We start from the raw sequence: 24,193 nt of genomic DNA, 5'->3' as shown, positions 1-24,193 counted from the left end.
CCAGAATAATGTAGCCTAATCAGATCGTTTCAGCTACTAGTAGTATGCAATCCCATCAAGGGTTCGAACTTCGGGTCTCATCAGTGAAATTACCAGTCAGGCGAATGAATCTACAGTCTACATGCTTATTCATGTCCATTATTTCAGCTTCGTTTGACCAAGCAAAATTTGTATCTATAGCAGAAATGACCGGAGGTTTATTCAACCCAAAATTAGATGAAATTGATGTATCTAAATCTGAACTACATGATACAACAGAACCTAATTTATCCGGTGATTTATTCAGCTCCCAGGATGACGAAGTTTATAGACCTAGCTGTTTGAAACAAGTTTCGGAACTTCGAACATCTCCAAACAGAAACTTGAACGTTCATTTCTCATCACAGTGCAATCAATTGATAACGTATTCACCAGAACGAATAGAAGAAAGGGATAATTCGTGGTCGCCAGATGATGGAGATATTACGGTGATTTTGACAGAGATGATCGATGCAGTTAATATCAAAATTGATGATAGAACGCTTGAGTCGGTTACCGAGGAAATTGACGAAGAAAACTTCCAGAATTTATCGGAAGAATATGTGGGAATAATTGAAGAAATAATGGAAGGCATTAAGACAAGCTTAGAATTGAAAATGTTAGATGATGTACAACAGAATGGACAAAATGTTACAGCGAAGATTCACGAAAAGATAAACGAAGATGTTGAACAGTTTATTTCAAATACGGATGTACTAGATTCGTCTGAACTCATGGTCCAACATGTCGGTAATAAGACAGCTATTGAACCAAAGCAGATCTGTGCATTCGTCCAGACAGAATCAGTGGATCTATCAATTGAGAAAGATTTAAATAGAGAAACAGATGACGTTAGATCTGAATTAGATGGAGTGATATCGGGAGCGGAGGAAATCAATGGAAATAGCTGTGGATCAAAATCAGAATCATTTTTGCATCCGAAGTCTGGGATGGAAAACCACGAGTCTGTCGTCACGACAGAAACCGTAGACAGTCGCGCAGGAAAAACATTTAACGAATCAGACAGCCCAGTCATCCCAGAGACAGAAACAACTGAAGATTCATTGATTATTCATGACATCGTTAGAAACATTATGAATGTTGATATAATGCGCAGATTATTAGAGCAGGAATCAGACACTATCATAACTGATAAATCTGATATAACACTTGATGCAGGGATTCCAAAATCCTCGATTATTGACGACACGACAAAAACAACGACGGAATCGGAAAATATTATTGAGCCAGACATAATTACGGCGAATGAGTTGTGCACGGTTTCAGACGTGCATTACCAGGAGGGACCAGCAAAATATACCTGTCATAATTCTCAGCCAAATGCTACTGAATACCAAACCAATAAAATCGATGAACGAGACGATCACGAAGTTTGTGAAATGAAGAGCAGCGTTGGTTCCTCGAATCCAAGTGAATGGTACAGAAATCAGAATATCTGCGATATTCAAACCAATTCTACCGAATTATTCCCGTCGTTTCTCGAAGAAATCGAAGCTGTAAACATCAAAAACATTGATCATCAGACTGTGATCGCGGAGGAATCTGTTGTTTCTATTCCGAGGAGTTGGGATTTCATTCACAGTCAAGATAGTTATCTTTCAAGAAATAAACATGATAATCGCGGACGTAGTTTACTGTGTGAGAAATGTGACCCGTATCTATTTAAACAATCTCCGAAGAAGCGAAAATTAGAAGCCATCATCGAAGAGAGCCCGACCAGTTCCAGTCTGAAAATAGCGAAGTTATCCGATCACGAAGTTCCCGATACTGATATCAGCCAACACGAACAGTACATGTATGAAGATCAGGATATTACCATCTTTAAGGATCAGATACCAGGTGAAAACCGAAACAATAAAAAAAAAAATCATTAAATATGTAACAATCATATATCATTAATTCATTCTTTCCTAGATAAATGTGCGGTTTATTCTTGCGATGCCAGCGAATCAGACGAGTATGGTTCTTCTCTTTGTACAAGTCAAACAGGAATTTCTCAACAAGGTAGTTACCGATAATGACCGAAGAACGATGAAAGTATTGTTTTCAAAAATTGGTTCTTTTACTTAAATTGCATGCAGATGTTAACCTCAAAGTCATGTCATTGGATGAATCGCCCGAAAATATGAAGTACGCTCCACTGAGAATATTTCAATCAGCCAAATCAGGTATTGATTTGATTGTTTGTTCCCTTAGTTTTGGAAGCCGGTCATATGGAAGTTAAAATGCTGTATTCATTTCAATAGATGACGCGCCTTGTGTTGTACCACAGTATCTACCAGTGAAAAACTACCAGCAGAAACCGATACGATTAGGATTGTCCCGGAGACAGAAATTCCACAAACATCTCCATGATATATCATAAGAAACAGAGATGTTATTAACATTTATTTATTCGATACATATTTATTTTACTTTCTAACTTGCTTCAAAAAAGCACCATTAAAATAGAGTTAGAATATACATGACTGAAATAGTTACTAATAAAGGATTTAATATCTATATTTATTCATTGATTACAATGAAAAATGTAACTTGTAATCACAATTGATAATCTTTAAATCTAAATTGTTCCAATGTTCGTTTTATAGAATAAATTGTCAGGTTCTGTTTAATTCAGTAGTTGACTATCACAGTCCATTACAACGTAGCACATTTTATAGTTTATTGGTCCTCGAACAAACGATTAAATTTATTCTTTCACAATCTGTGGTTTGTAGTCTGGTTTTATTGCTTCCTTCAGTGAATCTGCGTAAAGTTCCAGCCTTTGTGTCATCTACATTATATACAGGAAAACATATTTTCTTATACAATATGTTCATAGACTGAATCTATTGACGAACTCCAAAAATCACTTACCCTAAATCCCCATTTGTCTTTCACTTGTCGACATAAATTCAGATCCATTTTGGTAATCAACAGTCCATCTCTAGTTCGTGATAGTCCCTGTAAGATATGAAAAGTATATATAAACGGTAACAGAAGATGTTCTGAGAGCACAATCTGCAATTGATTTGAAAACTTACAGGACATCTGCTGGCATCAGGAGCTGCAACATAACTCGACCCATAGAAATGACCGAAATCTTTGTGCGCTGAAAGAAATCATACGTGACATGTCTCTCATCTTAGATCATGTAAAGTGATACCAGGCATTTTAATCCTACTTACCTTTCTTACCATCAGCAGAAGTAAATTCGTTTGGGAATTCTTCCTGTTAAACGTAGATTATAATAATATATGAATGATTAGATTGTTTATCCTATCTGAAGGTACGTAGATCTCAAAATGTTAAAAATACATGTACATACAGTGCCAACTCTGTTGATTGCAACAGTAAAATATGAATTTGCTATAGCAGCATTTCTGGCCTCTATCCCCCACATTGGTTCACTGTAATAAACACAAACAAATAGAAAACTCAGTTGAAATATACAAAAAATATATGCCACTATTCAATGGGATATTTATCATACCTTAATGCACCAACTGTAGCAGATGGGTTGAAGACTATTTCGGCTCCATTCACTCCATACATCATCCAGTTCTGAGGATGATGTCGTCCGTAGCAGATATTGATAGCTATCTTTCCTAAAACACCATATTCATACAATTACTTCTAGGATACTTGCGTCACTTACATATATCAAAATTTTGGTGAAAAGTGAACATACCCCAAGGTGTTTGAAATACATTGTGTCCCGTATTTCCTTCCATGTAATAGGTTGACTGTAAACAGAAGGATATATTATATAAACGGAATCAGTTACTAAGCCATCTTCACTCAGGCCTACCTCATTAAAATCCCCAACTCTAGGAATGTGATTTTTTCGACTGACTCCTTGAACTTTACCATTATTTGAAATAACGACTACAAAATCAACAATTTCAACGTAATATTATTTCTTATATCGGTGCAATGAAGTGTGTTTGAGTGCAAAGCTGTGGACCAGTTCAGAAGGTAGTATACAGATTAGAACAAATACCTGCTGTATTCCATAATGTATCTCCATGTACTTCATCACGTTCAAGTATTGGAGAAATTATATACATGTTGTATTTCACAGCAAGCTGAAACAAAATCAACAATTTGAAAAACTTGATAGTGACTTAAAATCAAAATCACTATTCAGCAATCAATGGACACCAAATTTACTTGTTGCAGTATTTTAGTCGTTGGTCCATCATAAGCAGACTCAGCAAATTCACACCACGGAGTCTTTTCACGAGTACAGAAAGCAAATGGCATTGCTGTAAAATGGAGGCGAGATTTTTATAAGAAACGCTGGTACTAAACCCCATAGTAGACTCCGCTCAAGTCGGATCAAGTCGGACCGTATCCAACTAGGATGATATCCGAGTTGGATGTTATGTATTTCTTAAAAAGTGTCACAAAAATATTCAAAAAAACATCCGAGTTGATAGGATCACACTCGGCCAGTCTACTGTATATCTATTAAGTAGGTTCTTTCTCTGTGTGATTTTGGTTTATATTTAAGTCCATGTATCGACTGAGCAGTTTGGACATATTTATACATCCTATAGATATCGAGGCTCCTCATTCTAAACAAACATGGCAGCTCTAGGGACGGTAGAATGTTACAAGTGAACAATGTGAATTTTGTGCAATCAATTGAAACTATCGGTTAATAGATTAAAAAACAATTGAAACCTTTAAGGGGTAAATGATTATACCTCATATACTTACTCCAAGCTTCCTGTAAACAGACAATATTAGCCCCGCAAAGTGAAGCCGCTTCAATCATTTCACTAATTCTCTGAATCAATTTATCTCTTTGTTCAGTAATCGATGCAGTAGTTGGTGCAATGATTTTGTTCTGAATGGCACCGACTACAACTTCACGCGCCGGACGGGTTTCTTCTTTTACTGCATCGAAGCAATATCCTTGAAGCTCAAAATCTTTCTCAGTTGCCAAACTCAATGCAGCAGCCGGTATTTCGAATTTCCTAGCAATTAGAAGAAATGTCAAGATGATACAACAATAATGAAGATGGTCGTTTTAACTTTTTATGACTAGGATTTTGTTTACTTGATTACATGTCTGTAAATATGCGTTTATTGTAAAAATATATACATACATTCGTACGGTCTATCTTACATATGAAGTATCATCAATCAATAAATTAGACATGATGATGCATAGTTAGTTACCTAATCGTTGGTGGTAAGCTTTTTATAATCGGATGGGCTTATACCAACGTTAGGGATGACAAGGACCAAAACACGGTTGAAAAAAGTAACACTTCAAAAATATATTTTCTATTCACTTCAGTCCACAATTAATGGCTTAATTCACAAACTAACACAGGTACCTTTCGAAATAATCCAATTTCTATCAACTCGAATGTCAAATTTCTTGAATTTTTACATTGTCACCATGCCTACGAAATGAAGTTATTTTTCTTGTGGGGTCTCAACAACTAAATCAGGGTGGCGTAGGCATGGTAACAATGTTCAAATCCAAGAAATTTGACAAAATGGAAGATTTTCTCTCTCATTCAACTGGACTTAAGGAGTCTTTTTGCCAATCCATCTAATTGGTACAGAACTGGAAATATATCGGATATTCAGTTGTTGTCCGCGATTTTTGGCATTCTGTTAAGACATAAATGAGGTATGTACCCCAAAAAGTAAGCAAAATATCCCAGAAAAACAGGTCTCATCAATTAATAAATAGACATTAGATGATGCACTGACTGAAGTGAAGAAGAAGTGCAGAATTGAATTAATTGAAAGTAACTCAACCCACCTTAAATCTTTGCCATAAAGAATCCTTTTGACTTCAGCCAATTCTTCACATGGAAGATGGGTGCTCAACGATTTTTCGATGCTCTCAAAATGTCCTGACATTGCTATGTTAGTTGCTGTGAACGAGGATTATGATCAAACTAGATGAGCTGGCCCAAGAAATCGTGAACCCGGAAGTAAAACGGAAACGGAAAGTAGGAATACCACACATTTTCAAGGCCGTTTTAAACTCACATGCCACAGCCTCCTCATCCGCTACAATTCAATTCAATTAACTGTATATTATACTTATATATCCATTTGGATTGAAGGTTAACCGATTGTACGAAATAAACTGTAAAAATTACCGGTACATAACCTTACAAAAACAACCAAAGATAATTATGATAATACCAGAAAAGAGAACTAAGTATCAGCAGAAGTCAGTGATGATAATCAATGAAACCCACATGGAAAACAGGGTTTTGACATTGTTTAATCGTGTAGACTTTTACACATCCTAGCCGATCATAGAAAAATTAGGACCACCAAAAGACATACGCGATATTTTGAATACAATTTTCTTTATTTTCTATTTTCTCATAATCATAAAGTATACCAGTATCATATATCTATAAATCCCAATATAAAAAGTTAATTCACCAAATCAATGGCAATTTCCATTTTTCCACAAATATTTAACAATAAAATATGAGACAGAATAACACCAGAAATACATGATTTATCATAGAATATAAAGCTTCGATTTGTGAGCACGAGTCTACCCATAATGTGCAACAGGCATATAAAAATAGAATTGAAGAATCACAGCTGAATTCTAATAAGCAACCAGTTTTAAGCAACTGCCGTTAACATCAATCATTGAAAAGTTCCAGCTTGTTTTTGGTAGCTAATTCCATCAGCGAGTGTAGCTTGCTGTAATTAACGAAGAATATTTACATTTGATAGACTCAATGAGGCTTACCCGGTATATAGTTTGATCCAGTCAGGCCGCTCAGAGCACTAATTCCAGCCAGAAGTAACATCTGAGTAGCAACAAGGCGCTAAGGAATCATCTATCAGACCAGGTACCCATTTACTCCCGGGTGGAGAGAGGCAATGAGGATAAGTGTCTTGTCTGGGTACACAACAGACGGTAATGTACCGGGTTCGAAACCCATGCCCTGACATCTCAGGGTCAAACGGCCTAGCCACTTGTCTATACTGCACCACCTTTTCAATATCGGTAATAGGATACATACAAACAGATAGCTACCTTATTGATTTCTCTGTGTCTGTCCTTACTGACTATCTCCTCAAGTATTTCACCATCTCCCTTTACAAGCCTGAAATCAGGAGCTTAGAATTATGCACATACTTTATCCTATTTTGAATGCGCAAAATGATGAATATCTTATACCTACCTAATTCTTCCAGTTTCAGGATCGAGAACTTTTCTGACAACACTCTGTTGTTTTTCCCATTCCTCTTTAGTCATTGGCTTCAGTATACGAACATATCCAGCAGTCGATGTTGATGGCACTAAAATTGATCAATTATGTAAATATATATATAAAAGAAAATTCTTTCAATGCTTAAAAGCAACTGGCATAAGAATAACCTACCAGCAGTCTCAATAAAAGGAGCAGGTTGTGGTCCCACAGTTATCATAGACATATCATCCTTCTTTTTGTCTCCTTTCTTTTTCTTTTTATCTTTAACCTTCTTGTTCTTTTTCTTTTTGGCTCTTAAAGATAGAGATAATTTATACTTCAATGAATCGGCATCAGCAACCTTCATCTTCTTACGTCTTAAAAGATACGCAACAATTTGATATATAAGTCAGATCTTTATACATATCTGTAATATACACATAATTCATACTTCTTAGTTTTTTTATGATCTGAATCATCACTGCTGCTATCATCTGAATCTGATGAATCCTTCTTTTTCTTCTTAATCTTTTTTTTCTTCTTTTTCTTGGGTTCCGAGCTCTCACTGGAACTTCCCGACGATGACGATTCTTTCTTCTTCTTAACTTTCTTCTTCTTCGGTTTCTTCTTGTCCTTCTTCTTTTTGCTCTTTTTCACTGGACTGCTATCAGAACTTGAACTGTCTGAAGTTGAGGAATCTTGAGTTTTCTTTTTTTTCTTGGACGTTGATTTTCGTTTTTTTCGCTCAGGGCTACTCGAAGATGATGAATCCCTTTTACGTTTCTTTTTCCTTGATTTTCTCTCTCTACTGCTGTCAGAAGAATCATCTGATTCAGATGTGGAGGATGATGACGTATGAACTCTCGTATTTGAGGAGTCTAAAGCAGCCATCATTTTAGCTTGAATTTCATGAGGTTGCTTTTCGATCAATTTTCTCAGTTTTCTATGCCGAGATCGATTTCTACTGTGCGTTTTACTAATGGATCGATCGCCAGATGTGTCTTTCGTTTTATCATTTTCCTCCATTGTCAGTCATATGGAATACCTTTATTCCCATATACTACAATAAACAATAAAGTTTGCTCGCGATAATTAGTATGATCAGCTCATAACATTCTACAATATAGCACCGTTTTCAGTGTTTATCAGCTGCGCTCCCTTTACTACTAATCAGACAGTTTTAATGAGGGTCAGGTTCTTTATTTTTGTGTGAATAAAAGTGAAACACTTACCTGAAAAATGACAAAAACTAAAGAGCTTATCACTTGGTTGACAATTCTTCAGTAAATTTGTTACGCTGCAGCTGTTCTAAATATACCATCATGTTCGAATCCCATATTTCAGTGTCGCGGTTATTTTTCTATGCAATCCAGACAGGACATAGGATTTGATCAATAGAACATGAAACAGTAATACGCATTCATTTTTTTATATATACATATACATTTATTTATATAAAGTAAAAATATATCAACGTTGCATTAAACAATGACTATCAGTGAATAAAATATCAAACACCGAATTTATGGCAACATTTTAGAATTGTTTTAAATTGACTACATGCATGATTATATGCTAAAATATAATTTTCATATCACAACTTCAAATCGCAATTTCAGAAACGGTTGTTAATATCAATCATCAGCAATAATTGAAAGTGATCTGATTTCTGATAATTTATTGTCCAGTTGATTCTCATAACTATCATCGAGCAACAAATCTTTTTCCGAGGTCATTTTGCCCGAGAGTTCCGAGTAGATCTTATGTGCTTCAGTGAAATATGTAACCTAAAAATAAATCACAAATCACAGTTTTTTGGAAATCGTCAATACTTTCTCCATACGTAACCGCAAACTTAGAATACAGTACATGAAGAAAGTGTTTAATTCAGATCATTTGGGACTGATGTATTTAATCCAATTTTATGAGAAATCCGGATTTGACATCATATTTGAGTTGAATTTATGTATAGATTGACCATAAATGATATGTGGACTGGATCGAAATCCGGATTAAACTGATCCAAATGAAGTGGGTTTTGACTGTACATGCTTGAGCGCTTCATAAAGAATAAGCGGATACTTCTCTCATGTTACAATATACTGTACCTGCGTCTTAATAAGTGCCTGGAAACAAGGTTCAAAGAAATCGATCCTCCCCTCGTACAGCCGCGGTAAATCTTCCCTCAGAATCTGATTCTGTGTCTCAAAATCTTCCTTAGCAACGGTTAAAGCTTTCTTACTCTAAAATGAACAATACATAGAAAAAAAGATATCAATAGATATTTTGGATATTCATCTATTCGATACAATCTTTTTAGAGTTGAAATGAACCTGCTCTAGTTTGACAATATTTGGCCCAGTTCTTTCACGTTCTCGATATCTATCTACTTTTTCTTGACATCGAGTGTATTCTTGTAGACTTGATTCACGTTTCTTAACGGCAGCCCTCATACCAGGAAATATACTGCTGAATCTATTATCAATTTACAATGAGATACTGATATATTACATTAATTCAGCAAAACTAAAAGTACATTATTAAATGAAGTTGATGTTTCTCTCACTTTTTTAGTGGCTCCACCATTGTCTTGGTATGAACTGCATTCTGAAAAGTTTGGTAAATTCAACAGCTAGTCATATAAGAAGCTGGGTGATGTTTCTATTTTACACATCTTATTTTATATACCTTCTCTTGTGTCAGAAGATCTAATCGTGTAATAGCATGTGCCCAATCATCAGTTAACATCTTGAATTGCTCATCTGTTTGATACAAACTGCTCTGTGTCAAATCTTGTGATAACTTCAATTCAGTTTTTACAAGTGCTACAACAAAAATACAGACATTTTTTTTTTGCTCAAACGTCCAACTTAATTTCTTTTGAATAAATCACAAGAAGGAACATTTTTCAGATCAGCAGGTACCGTACTTCCTGAGTTTTCAATGCATCTTTTAGTATCTTTGTTCAATTTCTTGCCGCATTCATCCAACCTAAAAAAGGTACATTCATGGCAATAGAAAATTCAACTAACTTTCGCAGATCTTTGTGAAGCAAGGAACAACTGAACACTTAGCAGGTGAAATGCGTAGGTATCTTGTCTAGACAGAATCAGATATCTTGTAAGATGTATCTTTGATTAGTAGGTGGAGATCATATCATCATATCTAATTTCTTTATGAAACTTTATCGTTAAGTTATCGCCATTTTCTGTTCAAACAGCAAAAATTCAAATAAAATCTTACTCTTCCAATTTCTTGACATCTCGTTCAAACTCTCTTTCCGCCTGAAAAAAATTCAATAGTAGTTTGGCTCACTTGAAATACTGTAATTTTGGTTACACGTAAAATGGAACGTACTATAGTCCTCTTGCTGAATAGAAATACGGTAGAACTAAGACAGCGATTTGAACACTTACAGATTTAGAAATGACACTTCGTCTTGGAGCATCATTTCGTTTAAACGGATTCCTGAAATATCAGAACAAGAGAGTCATGTGGGATATGTTTACTGAAACACGGCTCAAAAAAAGTTATCATATTAGTCCTTGTATTTTTCACAATAGACAATGAAGATCATATATCATATCAACAGATCAGTAACATCTCATGCAGACACTGGTAGGAATATCATCTAACAGGAGTCACATATCATAGCAAAGAAACATAAATATAATGTAAAAGAAGATATTCTCGTGAGTAGGGAGGATGAAAGAGTTATTCTAATTCAATTTTAGATAAGAAATAACAACCTTAGAGAAATAAACACACTCTCTTTTGATTTTTGAACAATTCAAAAGGAATCCAGCGTTGTAGGCTAAGCCATCGTTCCCAAGGGAACCTATACATCGTCTGGTAATTCAGACTTGTTGTTAGTCAGTAACCTGTCTGTGGTTTAGTTACACGATCGGATATTTTCACAAACCACATATAAGCCCATCCGATAATAAAAAGCTTACCACCAACGATTAGGTAACTAGGAGAGAATCCCAGAATGATAATAAAAAGTCCGAAAATGAAACTTCGAGATAGTAGTTTATTTCAACGTTTCGACTATATCCTAATAGTCATCTTCAGGAATAATGTATATATTATTCCTGAAGCATGCATTCTGAATAATAATGAATATTATTCCTGAAGATGACTATTAGGATATAGTCGAAACGTTGAAATAAACTACTATCTCGAAGTTTCATTTTCGGACTTTTTATTATCATTCTGGGATTCTCTCCTCATCGCGTCAACACGGATATTGTGTTCTACCTATCGTGATTAGGTAACTAACTAACTTGTTGTAGGCTATAATTTAAAAAATGTGAATTGTTGTGATAAACTTACCAGCTCATTTTGCCTAGCAATTATACTGATCTCTTCTTCTTTCTTAAGCTAGAATTAAAAATATGTTGGCAGCGTTAATTACATTTGAAAGACTGAAGGCTTGAAGCCTTGAGGGAGCAGGTGTATGGATCGGTCTCTGGTGGTAAATAGTATGGTGGTAATAACAACTGACTGACATTCCGGAGTTGGAAAGGTTTTTACAGACGACTTACCTCTTTACTTCAATCAAAAAATAAATCAATATGTCACCACCAAAATTCAAATAGCTTAAATGCAACTAATTCATTCATTCATAACATTTTAATTCATTTCCTGATTGAAACGAAAGTAGGTCAAGCCTTTATCGTAACGGGGTCTGGAAAACTGTCGTAAAATTTAATTACTTATTAAATATTAGTTGAAATGATTGATATTTTTTTCAAAAATTGATGATGACGATTTCCTGATTGGCCTACTACCTTCGATTGAGAGATTGGGTTGCACGAATTGAATTACATTGTCGTAAACGAAACCACATCCAAAATCGCCTCCAAGATGGCGGCCCTCATACAAAAAGTTGTCAAAATGGCTCAACAAACCTTTTCAAAACACACTAAAGGAGCTTTATTTCAAGAAAAGATTACTCTGTTGTCCAAGACGATGAAGCAGGTCACTGCTGCTGATTTAAATTTTGACCAAGAGCTCGTTGCAGATCCTACATTTTATAAACAAACCAGCAATTTTGCTCCTGTCGTCTATGTACCTATCTGGGAAGATGAGATTGTATCGATAGGTATATTCGTCTTAAAAAACGGTGTTAGTTTGCCTCTTCATGACCATCCAAATATGCATGGTGTGTGTAAAGTTATACACGGTACTCTGAAAGTTAAACAATATAGCGGTGCATTTAAATCTACACCACATGTATCTACCAAAATCCCTAAAGAAATAACATCAAACTTCACCAGATTACAAATTCAGAACTATATCAAGGAAGTGAGACCTTCGCAAGTTTGTGAATTTAACACAGAAAGTGAGCCTTGTTTGTTAACTCCAACTGACGGAAATTTTCATGAAATAACGTCTCTAAATGGACCTGCTGCATTTCTGGATATTCTCGCTCCACCGTATGATTATGATAAAGGTCAAGTGTGTCATTATTACCAAGAGATACCGATACAACATCAGAGTGGCCAAACATCGGACATTGCATGGCTACTAGAAATACCGCAACCATCAGAGTTCTGGTGTGAAACGTCTTCTTATAAAGGACCAGAGATTTTGCCATGACTGAATTATAGTGAATTAGATATAGAACTACGTTCGATGAATTCTACATGGTAGAGTTGATTTATTCAAAATGAACTTATTTTAAATCTGAGTTGAATGTAACTCTGAACCCAGGATCTAATTCCATACATCATGTCCGTTGATTTTGAGTTAAAAGATGAAAATTAGGCATAAATACATTGATACCTTATCTCTCCTGATCGACTGGTTCATTTTGTATGCTGCAATATAATTTGTAAGCAGTTCATTTCGAAAAGTGTCTGGTCTGTCATGGTAAGCTTGATCATAATTTCTAAAAAAAGTTAGTAATGTAGAGGGTATATAGCTGGGTCAACTTTTAAGATCAGCTGAGATGAGAAACAAGGTATCAATTTTTTTAGCCTTAGTTCCAATTATTTAACCCTCGGGTTCTGTGTTTATTGGGTGCAGATAGATAAAAAAAGTTTACAATTAGATACAAAAGTTTATCATCATTATTACCATGTGTACAATAAGTTTTTCTTCAATGATGTAAAATCATTTAAAAAATCTCTTCTGAAGAATTTGTAAAAAAAACGGCAATTGTCAACCATGGTTGTATTAATATCTTAATCCATTTTCATTGTATATGTCTAAGTACTAACTAACCTAATTTTTGGGTTCTTCTTGTGCATTTTATGCATTTTCATATCTGAAATTGAGCTTACCGCACCACTTAGATCCCTGTTTTGTTAGTTTTTGATGTATTGATGGTACAAAGTACTAATGAAATAGATATTTCCCATTTATTGTTTTGTGCTTCAATGATTGATAGACGGTCAGTCGGCTTTATTATTATTATTATTATTATTATTATTATCATTATAATTGTTATTTTGTTGCAATAAACTTTTAAAGTTATATGTTTTACTCCGGACTTCTCTATTTAACGCCAGCATTGCGCGACATCTACGGTCGATAATAGAACTAGTCGTTGACTGACAAGCTCGCGGACATGTGACGTAAAATCGCTCATAAAACATGAAAAATTGTGATTCTTATAGTAGCAGTTTTCCAGATGCAGCTTTTTGTCTTCCATTGATCGAACCAATCTACCATTAACCGCATACATGTACAATCCTATTGTTTTAAGGAGTTTAATAATTATTTTTGAGTTTAAGCCCTGATCTAGGGTACCGTACATGGACCGGACATAATGGAAATAAACAATCAACCCTGTACATAGTCCTCAGAGGGACATTGAGCCAACGCAACTAATTATCAGAAATGAAATTGAAAATATAAAAATCAAGAGATTGTTTATTACCAATGACAGTTTTATGACTTATTTTGGTACAAACTACTTAAATAGTTCAGTAGTTTTCATGAGGTACTTCTACATATTATATCAATAATTCATTCTGTCAATTTTCGATAGATTAGATGATTGTAGATCGTGAGCATCGATATGTGAAATGATCAGAGACCCCTCCTCCGCTAGACTTACCATGCAGTCATTTCACACACACCACACTGTTTTCCAGTTACTCCTACGTGTACATGCTTATTATCTTAGAAATAAAACTTCTAACATCCTTTCTAGAAAATCCACATTTTCCAATCTCGTATCATCTATGGATACCCTAGTAAGACGTTGAGGTGGTACTAGGGTCCAAGTGACGGATAGGAAAGATCTCGCGTCGATTCGTCTGCTGTAGAATAAACTCATCATTACCCTCTGACTCAGAACTGTTAGCGCGATGACACTTACACACACGGAAAGAAGGATGGGATTGGCGGGGGCTGTTTAATAACTTTAAAATCCCCGAGCTTTTGTAAGTCTTGATCACTGTCCTACACACAGTTGACTTTCATCTTTACCGCAGATTTATTGAAAGCTGAACACGGGAAGTTACTACAGTGTACATTATAAAATGTCAAAGTTCTTTCTCTCATTGACTCACACTAGTTGAATTCACCCACGCGTGAGCTGCTGAAGTATTTGCTGTCCCGCACGTGATAACTAACTAATCCAGCATCATTAGCTTTACGCCATACCGAGAGCACATTAACTATTTTCTATTGACTAGCATTTTGACATTTACCAAATTCTCATCGGAGAAATATGAAAAGACTGAACAACACCTCGAACCATCGGTGTTCCCGCTTACCCGCTCGCTGTATCGTGAATTGGATTCTGACGAACTATATCAGTTTAAGGTACAGAAAACTGATTTTCTATAGAAAAGAGAAGATCTTTCTCCTTGTTGATGACTTTTTGTCGATTCCTCTGGGTTTATCAGGGCTGATCGGGCAGGCAAATAATATAGAAAATCCCTAAGAAAATAAATCGCTAAGAATGAAATTTAGAAAGGTTTCCTTGAGCTAGCGAACGCCGAATTAAACTCGAGGAAACATTTCGGACTTAATATTTTTCCATTCTTAGTGTGGAATTTTCTATATCATGCTGTTTCACCGATGGTAAGGCAGGCAGATAATTCCATTGTAAACATGACAACCACATAAGTGCCCAAAACATTGGAGACCTTTAAGAAATCACTCTACTCGGGTTATTCACGATCTTGAACTTGAACTTGATCAGTCAGTTGCCTTCAAATCACCTTAAGTGTAAGGTTCTATGTGACAAAAAATACGAATAGAAACTTCGGTTGGATATTTACCATTGTGATGAATGCTTTGGGTGTTTGACATTCAAACTGAGTAATTAATTATAACCGCCCTCGCATACTGCACCGACAAGGCTCAAACGACTGCCAAAATATATTTATACACAATCATGTTGCATACTTTTTTTGCATAACAGCAATTTTTGATAATTCGTAAGAGTACATTAGCAGATTACCCCATACGTTGCAGTTATTTTTTGGAGGACGTTATTCTCTACACAAACGAATCAGGACACGAATTATGTTTATTTTTACCTTATTACTAACGGGGTACAGAATGTAGATGTTAAGTGCCGGGTAATTTTTTCATCTCTGTGTCGGTTGATGTTGAGGTCCGCGGAGAATCAATTTTCAGATCCTACGCGAAATAGATATCTTCTGATCTTCTTCCATTGTAAAGTAATATTTGTGATTGTGAAGTAATATTTAGAATGAAAATCGAAGCTGATTTCTGGTATTTCTTTCTCTATATTCCGTCATACAAAATTCATTTCGCGTCGCAATGATGGAATATGTTTAGCGCATTTCAGTGCAGTATATGATATATTATTATCGAGTGAAACTAATGGTTTGTTTGTGGGGGTGGTACCTCCTACCTTCCTCATATATTACTGTCCAACATATTTATTACCTTCAGGCTAATGATTTTGCTAATATTGTCACAGTGGTAAGGTTTGATGTTTAATTCTGTTAAGCGTGGCTGATGATTCAAAGTTTCATCGAGAATTGAAGAACAACACATGACTCGAGTAATAAGAGTATTGTCGTTTGAAAATGGGCATTTTGTTTTGTTTTACTATCTTTTATCTTCGAGTTAGACGCCCCGATTGTCATCCCATACAACCCTCGTATTATAGGCGTCGAATGGAAATTAAGATTTGCCATGCGTCCGACGTATTGTGGATAGAAGTTCGCATTATTGAGGGTTGTGAACAGCAGAAATTTTGAAAAACTTCAGCGGCGCTGAATTTTCAAAATTTGGTGGTCGAAAGCCAACAAATCGTCTACCAGGTATCGGATCACCTCGGTGCTCGGGGTCAGACTCTAGCTTGCATATCAAGCCCAATCCTGTCATCTTACTGTTTTTGCTTCAAGCAAACCTTTTATGTATTCTGATTTAATGAAACTAAATGAATCAGCTTGTTTTTATCTGCTGATGCGTTGCTTGTTGAATAGATCCTTCGCCGCGGTTATGAGTTAAATTTGACGCTGGGGTCAAAACGCGTTCATTTTGAAATATTCAACCGTCGAAATCATGAATCGTAATAGTCGAACTGGGATCCGCGTATCAACAGAATATCATCATATTTCTATTGTTTCAGTTCATTCCTTCGGGACTCAGTCAAATCCTCTTAGCTTGTAAAAAACCTACGTATTACCTTGTTTGTATGCCCATCAGCTTTTCGGATATATTTTCAAGTTTCCTCGCTTTTTCTTCTAAAGAATCTTCGTCGCCATGGACAGAGAAACCGGAAATAATCTGCACCACAATCCGCCGACTTGAGAAATGAAAAGTTCTTTGATACGCTATATAGAAGTATACAATTTTGAAGAAATGAGGTTGGAAAAAAAAACAGAAAGTAATGAAGATATTACGAACTATATTTTACTTAACTGATAAAAATATTTATTGCAAATGAATAGCAAACACTACATTTATCTCTATAATTGTGTTTTCAATCCATCCCCGATCGCCAGAGTAACCCTAGCAAGTGAGGGTGGTGGTTTGTCTGGCATTGACATCTCAAGGAGGGTTCAATTTCAAATACACAGAACGATGAAAAATGTTGAACGATTGAATGCGATAGAGTATAATAATATACAACAATGAATTCAAAATCATTGTAACAAATTTATACCACATACCGCGCGAATCGTACGCAATACCAATTATTTATAATATATATATGTATATATATACTTATAAATATCACAAAATGCCCAACAAAAATCAGTTTTTAGTAGTAGATGGCTCAAATATAAAGTCGTTACAAGTTTTGATAACAAGGGGAACATTTTACAAGGGTTTGAGCGGTCAAAGAATTGCAGTATAGTTACACAATAAAAGGGGAAATAGAAAAATACTTATTATGAATTTATAAATACAAGCCAACACTCTCCAAAAATGCCACTTAAATATGCAACCACCAAAAAATGGGATTTTAGTCTATAATGATGTATATATTATATTATATATAGATATATATGTATATGAATCACCGAACTTCATGATTTGCACAATATACAATAAAGTGAAAAGCTACTGTATATTAAATACTCATGATAATTATAAACAATGACACAAGATACAAGAGTGATGCCGTAAAAATTAGATCTTACAAATTTCATGTACTCGTCACAACATTATCATATCTAATTTTGGACTGCTTTTTTCCAATTGGAAAGGCTGAACATTGAAATGTATACATTTTTTTCATTATTGACGATATTTGTTTTTTTTTTCAACTGACATCTACTCAACTAGATAATGAATTTTTGGAAATGAAGCACAATGAAGTTAGTAAGTCCCGGGTTTGAACAGAGTCCAAACGTTTTACACACGCCTGCATGCTACGTATATAGACATTATTTTGACACACGTCCAGAGGGAACTGTAAATATCGTCTGGTGAATACAATATCCCGGATTATAACTTAAAAAACATAAAATAATTAATATATACGTATAATTGTTCTAAACAAACTAAATCAGTTTTGCAACAATAGAACTTGTAGCATTTTACACAATTTTACAACGTTCCAGATAATCATTTTTGAAATGAATACCCGAAATCAACCTGTTCAATGACCGGGCGTCGAAATATATATTATAAATGCAATCTGGTCATCAATGTTTATATATTATCATAATTAACTTATATCTAATATATTTGGCATCTTTTTATAATCCAGATGTGGTCACCATAATGGGCAGAGACCCGGCCATAGTTCTGCTAGGATCGTCCATGTGAATGTCCATTGATTGGGCAGCCGAACCCGCAGCCGCTGATGGAACACCGTGTACTGACGTCGACGGAGCGCCAGCCGCCATCAGTTTCGCTTCTTTTTTCATTTTCTGTTTTAAATGTACTTTCGCGTGTCGTTTCTTTTCGTCGGAACGCGCGAATTTTCGGCCGCAAACGTCACAAGAGAACGGTTTTTCGCCGGTGTGTGTACGAATATGAGTCGTTAAATGATCGCTACGCGAAAAACTACGCATGCATATACGACACTGAAACGGTTTTTGTCCGGTGTGAATGCGTATATGTCTGGTCAGTTCATCACTTCTCGAGAATCGTCGATCGCACGCTTCGACCGGGCAGGCGTACGGTCGTTCGTGTGGCGGTGTTTTACTCGGTCGGTTCGGGTATTTACGAGGTTTAACCGGCAATAGTTTGAGCGGAGTCGGAAGTGAATGGTAAGGTTGATTGAGAATGTCCATCGCTAATTTCGAACTGGACGTTGAAGGCGAAACGCTTAAGGGCGAAGTTGAAGCCATCGATGTAAAATCTGACGATAATGTCGTAAATTGTCCGTATTCGTCAGAAGACTGAGGTTCTGTTTTGACAGGGACGAAAGTTGGAGGTGACTGCGAGCATTGTAATTGCTGTAAATCTGGAATATTCGACGCACCCCAACCTTTATATTTCGTATAGGTTAAGTCCTCGGAAACGTGAATTTGAAGGGTCTGTTGGTCAGACATCTGTTGAGATTGACTGACTGGTTGTTGTTCAAACCCGAGTTGACCGGTTGACTGTTGACCCGTCTGATGAGTACAACTAGTATAGGTCGGTGGTTGTTTCATCGGAAAGTTTGTCATAGAACTTTGATCGAACGATGACTGCCTGGTGTAAGGAGGTGGTGGTGGTGTTCCGTACTCCTGAGGAGATCCAGCATACACGGCTTCAGGTAAATCTGGTGATCCGGCACTCGACATCGAACTACCATAGTAATGGCTGCTGACCGGCGGGGAAGATGCCGCGGATGGAAACTGCTGTTCAAACTGTTGCAGAGGAGTCTGTGGACTCTGAGATTGAGAATCATCTTGGCTCTGGTGGAAAGTTGGTGTATGTTGTCGTTCAGTTTGAGTAGCTGGATTCAGAACAGTAAATTGTCCTTGCGGTAGGTTTGATCCAGACGCCAAGATGCTGAGTATAGGCGTGATGATAGGGGTGAAGCCCTGGTGGGTAGTGGTCGTGGCACTGCAGGCTGGAGTGGCTGAAGTGGTAAATGTCCCTTTGTATGAAATTCTGTGAGTAGTTTGACCCTGAGTAGCCGCCTGTCCTTCAGTGCTAGCCTTCTCCGGAATCGTAAACGATGCCTCTACACTTGCTGTAATTATATAAAAAAGAGACATTTGGTAAATAATCGCGGACTGAGAGGTTTTTCCCCGAATATAAACATTATGGCAGTAGTTCGTATTGCTGCGTATTTACTACGATGTACTTACTTCGAAAAAAGTATTTATAAGTAATTAATTGCACATTATTTATTTGGTGCGCTGAACGTAACAAAAAGTAATAAAGCGTTCACGCGTTATTTTAAATCACGCACTCTTGTGATCTCTACTTCATTTTTTCCTTATTTACCAACATTTGAAATTTATTTTAATCAACTTTAACAATTAATTGAAAAAAATTAAACCACTTCTAATTAATTTCCAAACAAATCGAATAAAACATCAAACGCAATGTTTAACAATAGCCGTATTTTCGTAGGGATTTTTACGACATCAAAGTGTAGGTAAATACTGACTGTAGAAATCATCGGCAAACCAGGGAGTACCCGCGGTCACGTATCCTGTAGCAAGCGTGTGCATCATTTAGCATCCAAACTAACACTGAGCGCAAACATGTTTGGAACAGCGCATAACACGCCGTGAGAATAACGTATTCGCGATTCACGAGATACTAGCTCCTGATTGGCTGCCGAGTAATTGCGTAGGCAGTGAGGTCAGAGCTTGATCAGCTGGGAAACAAGTGCCAAACATGGCCGCGTAAATACTACCGTAACCTACCCTAAATAGTCGTGTATCACAAAAGGCAATGTTTTAACTACATAATTGAAAGGTACTATAGATAGGTAGTATATTTATCAGTTGATGGGAACCTAATATGAGCCTGAACTAAGGAAAGAAATGTATGAAAATCGTCTCAGACAGTCAGTTATGAGATATCGATCAAGCTCATTTCGTATTCACATATTGAGACAGCGGATAAAATTCAAGAAAATGTTCAATATCTCCCTACGAATGGCTTCAGATTATAAAATCATTCAACTAGAACAGAATTGGAACATAATCCAAAAGAAATTCGAAAAATAACTGGAAGTTTAGATGACATGTTTGAATAAAAAACTAAATAAGGACCCCAAACCCGGCAACTCGGCCACAAAAAGACAAAACGTAAACCATATAAGCACAGTGTATCATATAAACTATATACATAATTACCGAAACTGTCATCTGATGATGAGTCGGAGGTAAAGTAATCCATCATTATGTTTGAATAAATGAAGAAGTCACTGCTAGGTAATCCAGTCGGATCATCATAAGAAAAATAACAACATTGTAGAAAGCACATCCTAAATACCTGTAGTGCGTAGGTTACATGATACACTGTGGGGGTACATAAACTAAAACAAACATAAGTGACGCCCGTGGTGGGCGGTTGAAAAAAAAAAACTCACCAGTAATTGGCACTGGGTCATGGAAGTCTGTATCAGCACTGAAGAAGGCCGGCATATCTGATGCTGTAGTCACTGGTGTATTCAAATTATCATCTCCAGCGTCTAAGCCTTGACGTGATCCAGTTGTATTCGCAGTCTGTGGCAAGTGATATGTATCAAAACTTAAATTAAGTTGATCAGCAAGAGCAACTTGCGACAACGTATCCAACCCGTCCATAATCATAACTAACGTTAAATTGCGTATCCCTTCCTATGTTAAAGTATACGTCCGTGTACTAGATGTGAATAAAACACAGTATCATATATGTATAAACGTGTATAAGTCCCGATCTAATCCATACGACGTTCTTTACCTTATGTTATCTCGGTCTTTACTCGTTCAATGAATGGATATTCTCCTTATATACGTAGATTTTTATGAATGAACTGTTTTACGTCTATTGCCATATATGGCAGATACTATTTCTGCTCGACCAATCAGATTGCTAGATTAGTTCATTATAGATGCGCTTTTTGATGACGTCAATACTGACGTCACTAGCAATACAGATTATAGTACTCGCTTGTCAATCTTCGGAAAAATGCCGTAGTAAAGGATTTTGAAAATTTGGCTACACCTAACTAAAATCTGTTTTCACATACACATTTGTTGAAACAAATTCTCATATTATGTGAAGTTTCAGATAGAAATTCGGTTTATAAATGGTGAAACTAGACGTTGACCTAGTTTTATTTATATTTAGATCGACTTTCCGGAGATTGCCGATCCGGAAACTTCCTTATTTGGAACAGGCCAAGTAGCCTATTGAATTCCTCGATTGTGATGTTAACCAACGTCATTGTAGACGGCCCTGAGTCATTCCCTTATATGGAAAGCACTTCCGAACACTGTTCGGATGTGTTCGGAAATTTCCGTACGCGCCGAGCACTTTGATTCTCTCTAGAACGATCGAATAGCGGGTTTTGCCGATGAATAATTAGGATGACAAAATGCCGTCGAAACCCAAAGCCGACGCGAGATGTTTCGTGGAACTCGGAAATGTTACAGGTCAAGATCAGTAGTAAAATATTGACAACGCGACGATAACCTAGATATAAAACTATTCACAGTAAATCACTACGAACGTAACATTGCACCCAAAATACAAGTGTATAACATGTATAATAAATAAACAACTTTTGATGGTAATGATTCCAAATTTTAGTAGTTCAAAAGTTCTAGAGAAGTGTCCACAGAAATTTTGTATAGTACATACAACATCTACAACTGTTTCCTCAGTGACCAATTTGCACGTATTGGCAGAATGAACATGCTGAATGAAATGAAATCGTTGATATCTAAAATCTGTTTCATTTATAGAATAAAATCGTAAATAGTACTATTTCATATTTATTTATGAAATGATTTACGGGTTGCCAGTTGTAATGATAAAGTTGTGGGGTTGAATCTAATAATAAAACAAGTGTTTGTTTCGACCTGTTGTATCTATATTTACAGGTTTAAGAGCAATCAGAATAAATCAGTAATTAGTATCAACGCCGTTCAGATGTGCGCTGTCCACACCTTGTGTATCAGATAAACAACAACAACATCATTAAAGACGACCACGACGACGACACTCCTCGTCCGTTTATAAATTCATTTCGACCGGGAAATCTATTTACATGTCAAATCCACTCTTAGCTATTGCGTATTGGAAATAATTGACTGAGATACGATCAAACAGTGAACTGAAGTGAACATCATTACAACAATAAATGCCGTATTCAATTTCTAGATATTTTATAGAATATCGACAATATCGGGATTGGTTGTCCACGCCTGATAACGCGGACAATCGCTATTGGCATTGTGGAAAAGAAGAAGTAGCATCAAACTCAAAAAGACTTCCTGCCGTACGCGTGTTAAAACGACCTATATTTGATAGTCTAACTATAAGATTCCACGAAGTAGCAACAACCCACACGTGACCTATTTGAGACCTTTCTATTACTCACTCGGAGATATCTTAAAAAGTGATACAGATGAAAAGATGAAGTGAAAGGATGAGAGGAGGGGATTGGGCCAAAGAGGTGAACTATATATTCAAACTGAAACCTATTTCACTGAGTCAGCATTTTAGCATTGACTTGTCCAGGTTTGTCCGCATTGCAATAAACATTAACAGCTTTACATCACTAGTCTTGACATATATGAGAGATATGTTTTGTGATTTGCTACGCAGAGATCATTATTGTGTTAGGAAAAGTACTCTTATTACATTACATTGAGCTGCAAAATATGTGGTTTATGTGGTTTTGCTATTCAGTCATGTCATCTCACTCAGTGAATAGGGGCTTCCTGTTTTGCGGTTTCCCAAACACCAGACTTTTGACAATAAAACCGGTTTTTTGCGCGTTATTTACAGCATATAGCGTCAATGGAAGTGACGACGCCACAAGGCCGAAATACAGAGGTATTGAAATTATTATTAGAAAACAGAGACGCCAAATAAGAGAAAAGAAACTCCATCAGCAGTATGAAACAAAACCTACTTATTGAATGTAGTAACCATTCATCAGGAGTATTTCGTGTGATTTTTTATTTTGAAAAATGAACTCTTAGAAACTAAAATGGACTTTGTCATTAATCTTAGTATACCACTTAACTAAATAAAGGTGCCTTCGACTATTCAAACATCTAGTTGTATGATATTGTTGTCAGTTGTCACCGGGGACATTATCTTATCTTTAGGGACTGGTCGGTCAATTGAATTCCTTGAATTCCAGTAGTTCGTATATTATAAAAACTGAAATCTATTGTGTCAGGTATAGATACGTTGACTGCTGTAGATTAGATGTCGTTAAGATGAATTATTCGGTGGTAATAATGATAATAAGTGACTGTCATCGCTTCTTCATTCGATGCCGTAAAGATGATATGATATTGCCGGTTACTAATCATTTATAGATGAAGCTTTTCATTTTCTTTAATGGCCAAGGCTCAATCAGGATGATGAAGTTTGTAAATTGCAATGTACAGTAATGGATATGAACG

At 36.1% G+C, this 24,193-nt stretch overlaps 5 protein-coding genes and 1 long non-coding RNA gene across 8 annotated transcripts; 2 read left to right on the top strand and 4 right to left on the bottom strand.

Moving 5' to 3' along the window:
- Positions 1-2,438: 2,438 nt before the first annotated feature.
- On the bottom strand, positions 2,439-5,985 carry LOC141898604 (beta-ureidopropionase-like). The gene is made up of 12 exons (XM_074784596.1): positions 5,810-5,985; positions 4,747-5,006; positions 4,195-4,289; positions 4,025-4,109; positions 3,833-3,909; positions 3,713-3,767; positions 3,515-3,629; positions 3,350-3,431; positions 3,210-3,252; positions 3,066-3,133; positions 2,899-2,985; positions 2,439-2,815 (listed from the first exon to the last, which is right to left on the bottom strand). Exons 1-12 carry the CDS (start codon positions 5,908-5,910, stop codon positions 2,732-2,734), a joined length of 1,152 nt encoding a protein of 383 aa, XP_074640697.1. The 5' UTR covers positions 5,911-5,985; the 3' UTR covers positions 2,439-2,731.
- A 405-nt stretch (positions 5,986-6,390) lies between these two features.
- Positions 6,391-8,517, bottom strand: LOC141899796 (uncharacterized). 2 transcript variants are annotated; one of them, XM_074786324.1, is made up of 6 exons: positions 8,453-8,517; positions 7,672-8,280; positions 7,413-7,597; positions 7,212-7,329; positions 7,064-7,133; positions 6,391-6,723 (listed from the first exon to the last, which is right to left on the bottom strand). In XM_074786324.1, the coding sequence occupies exons 2-6, from the start codon at positions 8,244-8,246 to the stop codon at positions 6,667-6,669; spliced, it is 1,005 nt and encodes a 334-aa protein (XP_074642425.1). In that variant the 5' UTR covers positions 8,247-8,280; positions 8,453-8,517; the 3' UTR covers positions 6,391-6,666. The 2 variants fall into 2 exon arrangements, with proteins under 2 accessions (XP_074642425.1, XP_074642426.1); XM_074786325.1 differs by having other exon boundaries at positions 7,413-7,534.
- Positions 8,518-8,718: 201 nt separating this feature from the next.
- On the bottom strand, positions 8,719-12,105 carry LOC141898832 (bridging integrator 3-like). Its single transcript, XM_074784951.1, has 10 exons — positions 11,768-12,105; positions 11,556-11,603; positions 10,637-10,688; positions 10,464-10,504; positions 10,150-10,211; positions 9,909-10,045; positions 9,787-9,827; positions 9,554-9,695; positions 9,329-9,463; positions 8,719-9,007 (listed from the first exon to the last, which is right to left on the bottom strand). The coding sequence occupies exons 2-10, from the start codon at positions 11,561-11,563 to the stop codon at positions 8,855-8,857; spliced, it is 771 nt and encodes a 256-aa protein (XP_074641052.1). The 5' UTR covers positions 11,564-11,603; positions 11,768-12,105; the 3' UTR covers positions 8,719-8,854.
- Positions 12,090-13,626, top strand: LOC141898833 (2-aminoethanethiol dioxygenase-like). The gene has a single exon (XM_074784952.1). It carries the CDS (start codon positions 12,090-12,092, stop codon positions 12,822-12,824), a length of 735 nt encoding a protein of 244 aa, XP_074641053.1. The 3' UTR covers positions 12,825-13,626.
- A 3,453-nt stretch (positions 13,627-17,079) lies between these two features.
- LOC141899150 (uncharacterized) lies at positions 17,080-21,550 on the bottom strand. Of its 2 annotated transcripts, XM_074785307.1 has the most exons (3): positions 21,510-21,544; positions 21,157-21,292; positions 17,080-19,800 (listed from the first exon to the last, which is right to left on the bottom strand). In XM_074785307.1, exons 2-3 carry the CDS (start codon positions 21,209-21,211, stop codon positions 18,371-18,373), a joined length of 1,485 nt encoding a protein of 494 aa, XP_074641408.1. In that variant the 5' UTR covers positions 21,212-21,292; positions 21,510-21,544; the 3' UTR covers positions 17,080-18,370. The 2 variants fall into 2 exon arrangements, with proteins under 2 accessions (XP_074641408.1, XP_074641407.1); XM_074785306.1 differs by having other exon boundaries at positions 21,157-21,550.
- A 353-nt stretch (positions 21,551-21,903) lies between these two features.
- LOC141899151 (uncharacterized) lies at positions 21,904-23,671 on the top strand. Its single transcript, XR_012618612.1, has 3 exons — positions 21,904-22,204; positions 22,655-23,229; positions 23,565-23,671. It is a non-coding gene; the product is annotated as an uncharacterized LOC141899151 (long non-coding RNA).
- Positions 23,672-24,193: the final 522 nt, after the last annotated feature.

This window comes from Tubulanus polymorphus, chromosome 2 (genome assembly GCF_964204645.1).
Source record: "Tubulanus polymorphus chromosome 2, tnTubPoly1.2, whole genome shotgun sequence".
NCBI classification, from domain to species: domain Eukaryota; kingdom Metazoa; phylum Nemertea; class Palaeonemertea; order Tubulaniformes; family Tubulanidae; genus Tubulanus; species Tubulanus polymorphus.
Note: the sequence above shows the minus strand (reverse complement) of the source record. Positions and strands in the feature narration are given on the sequence as shown.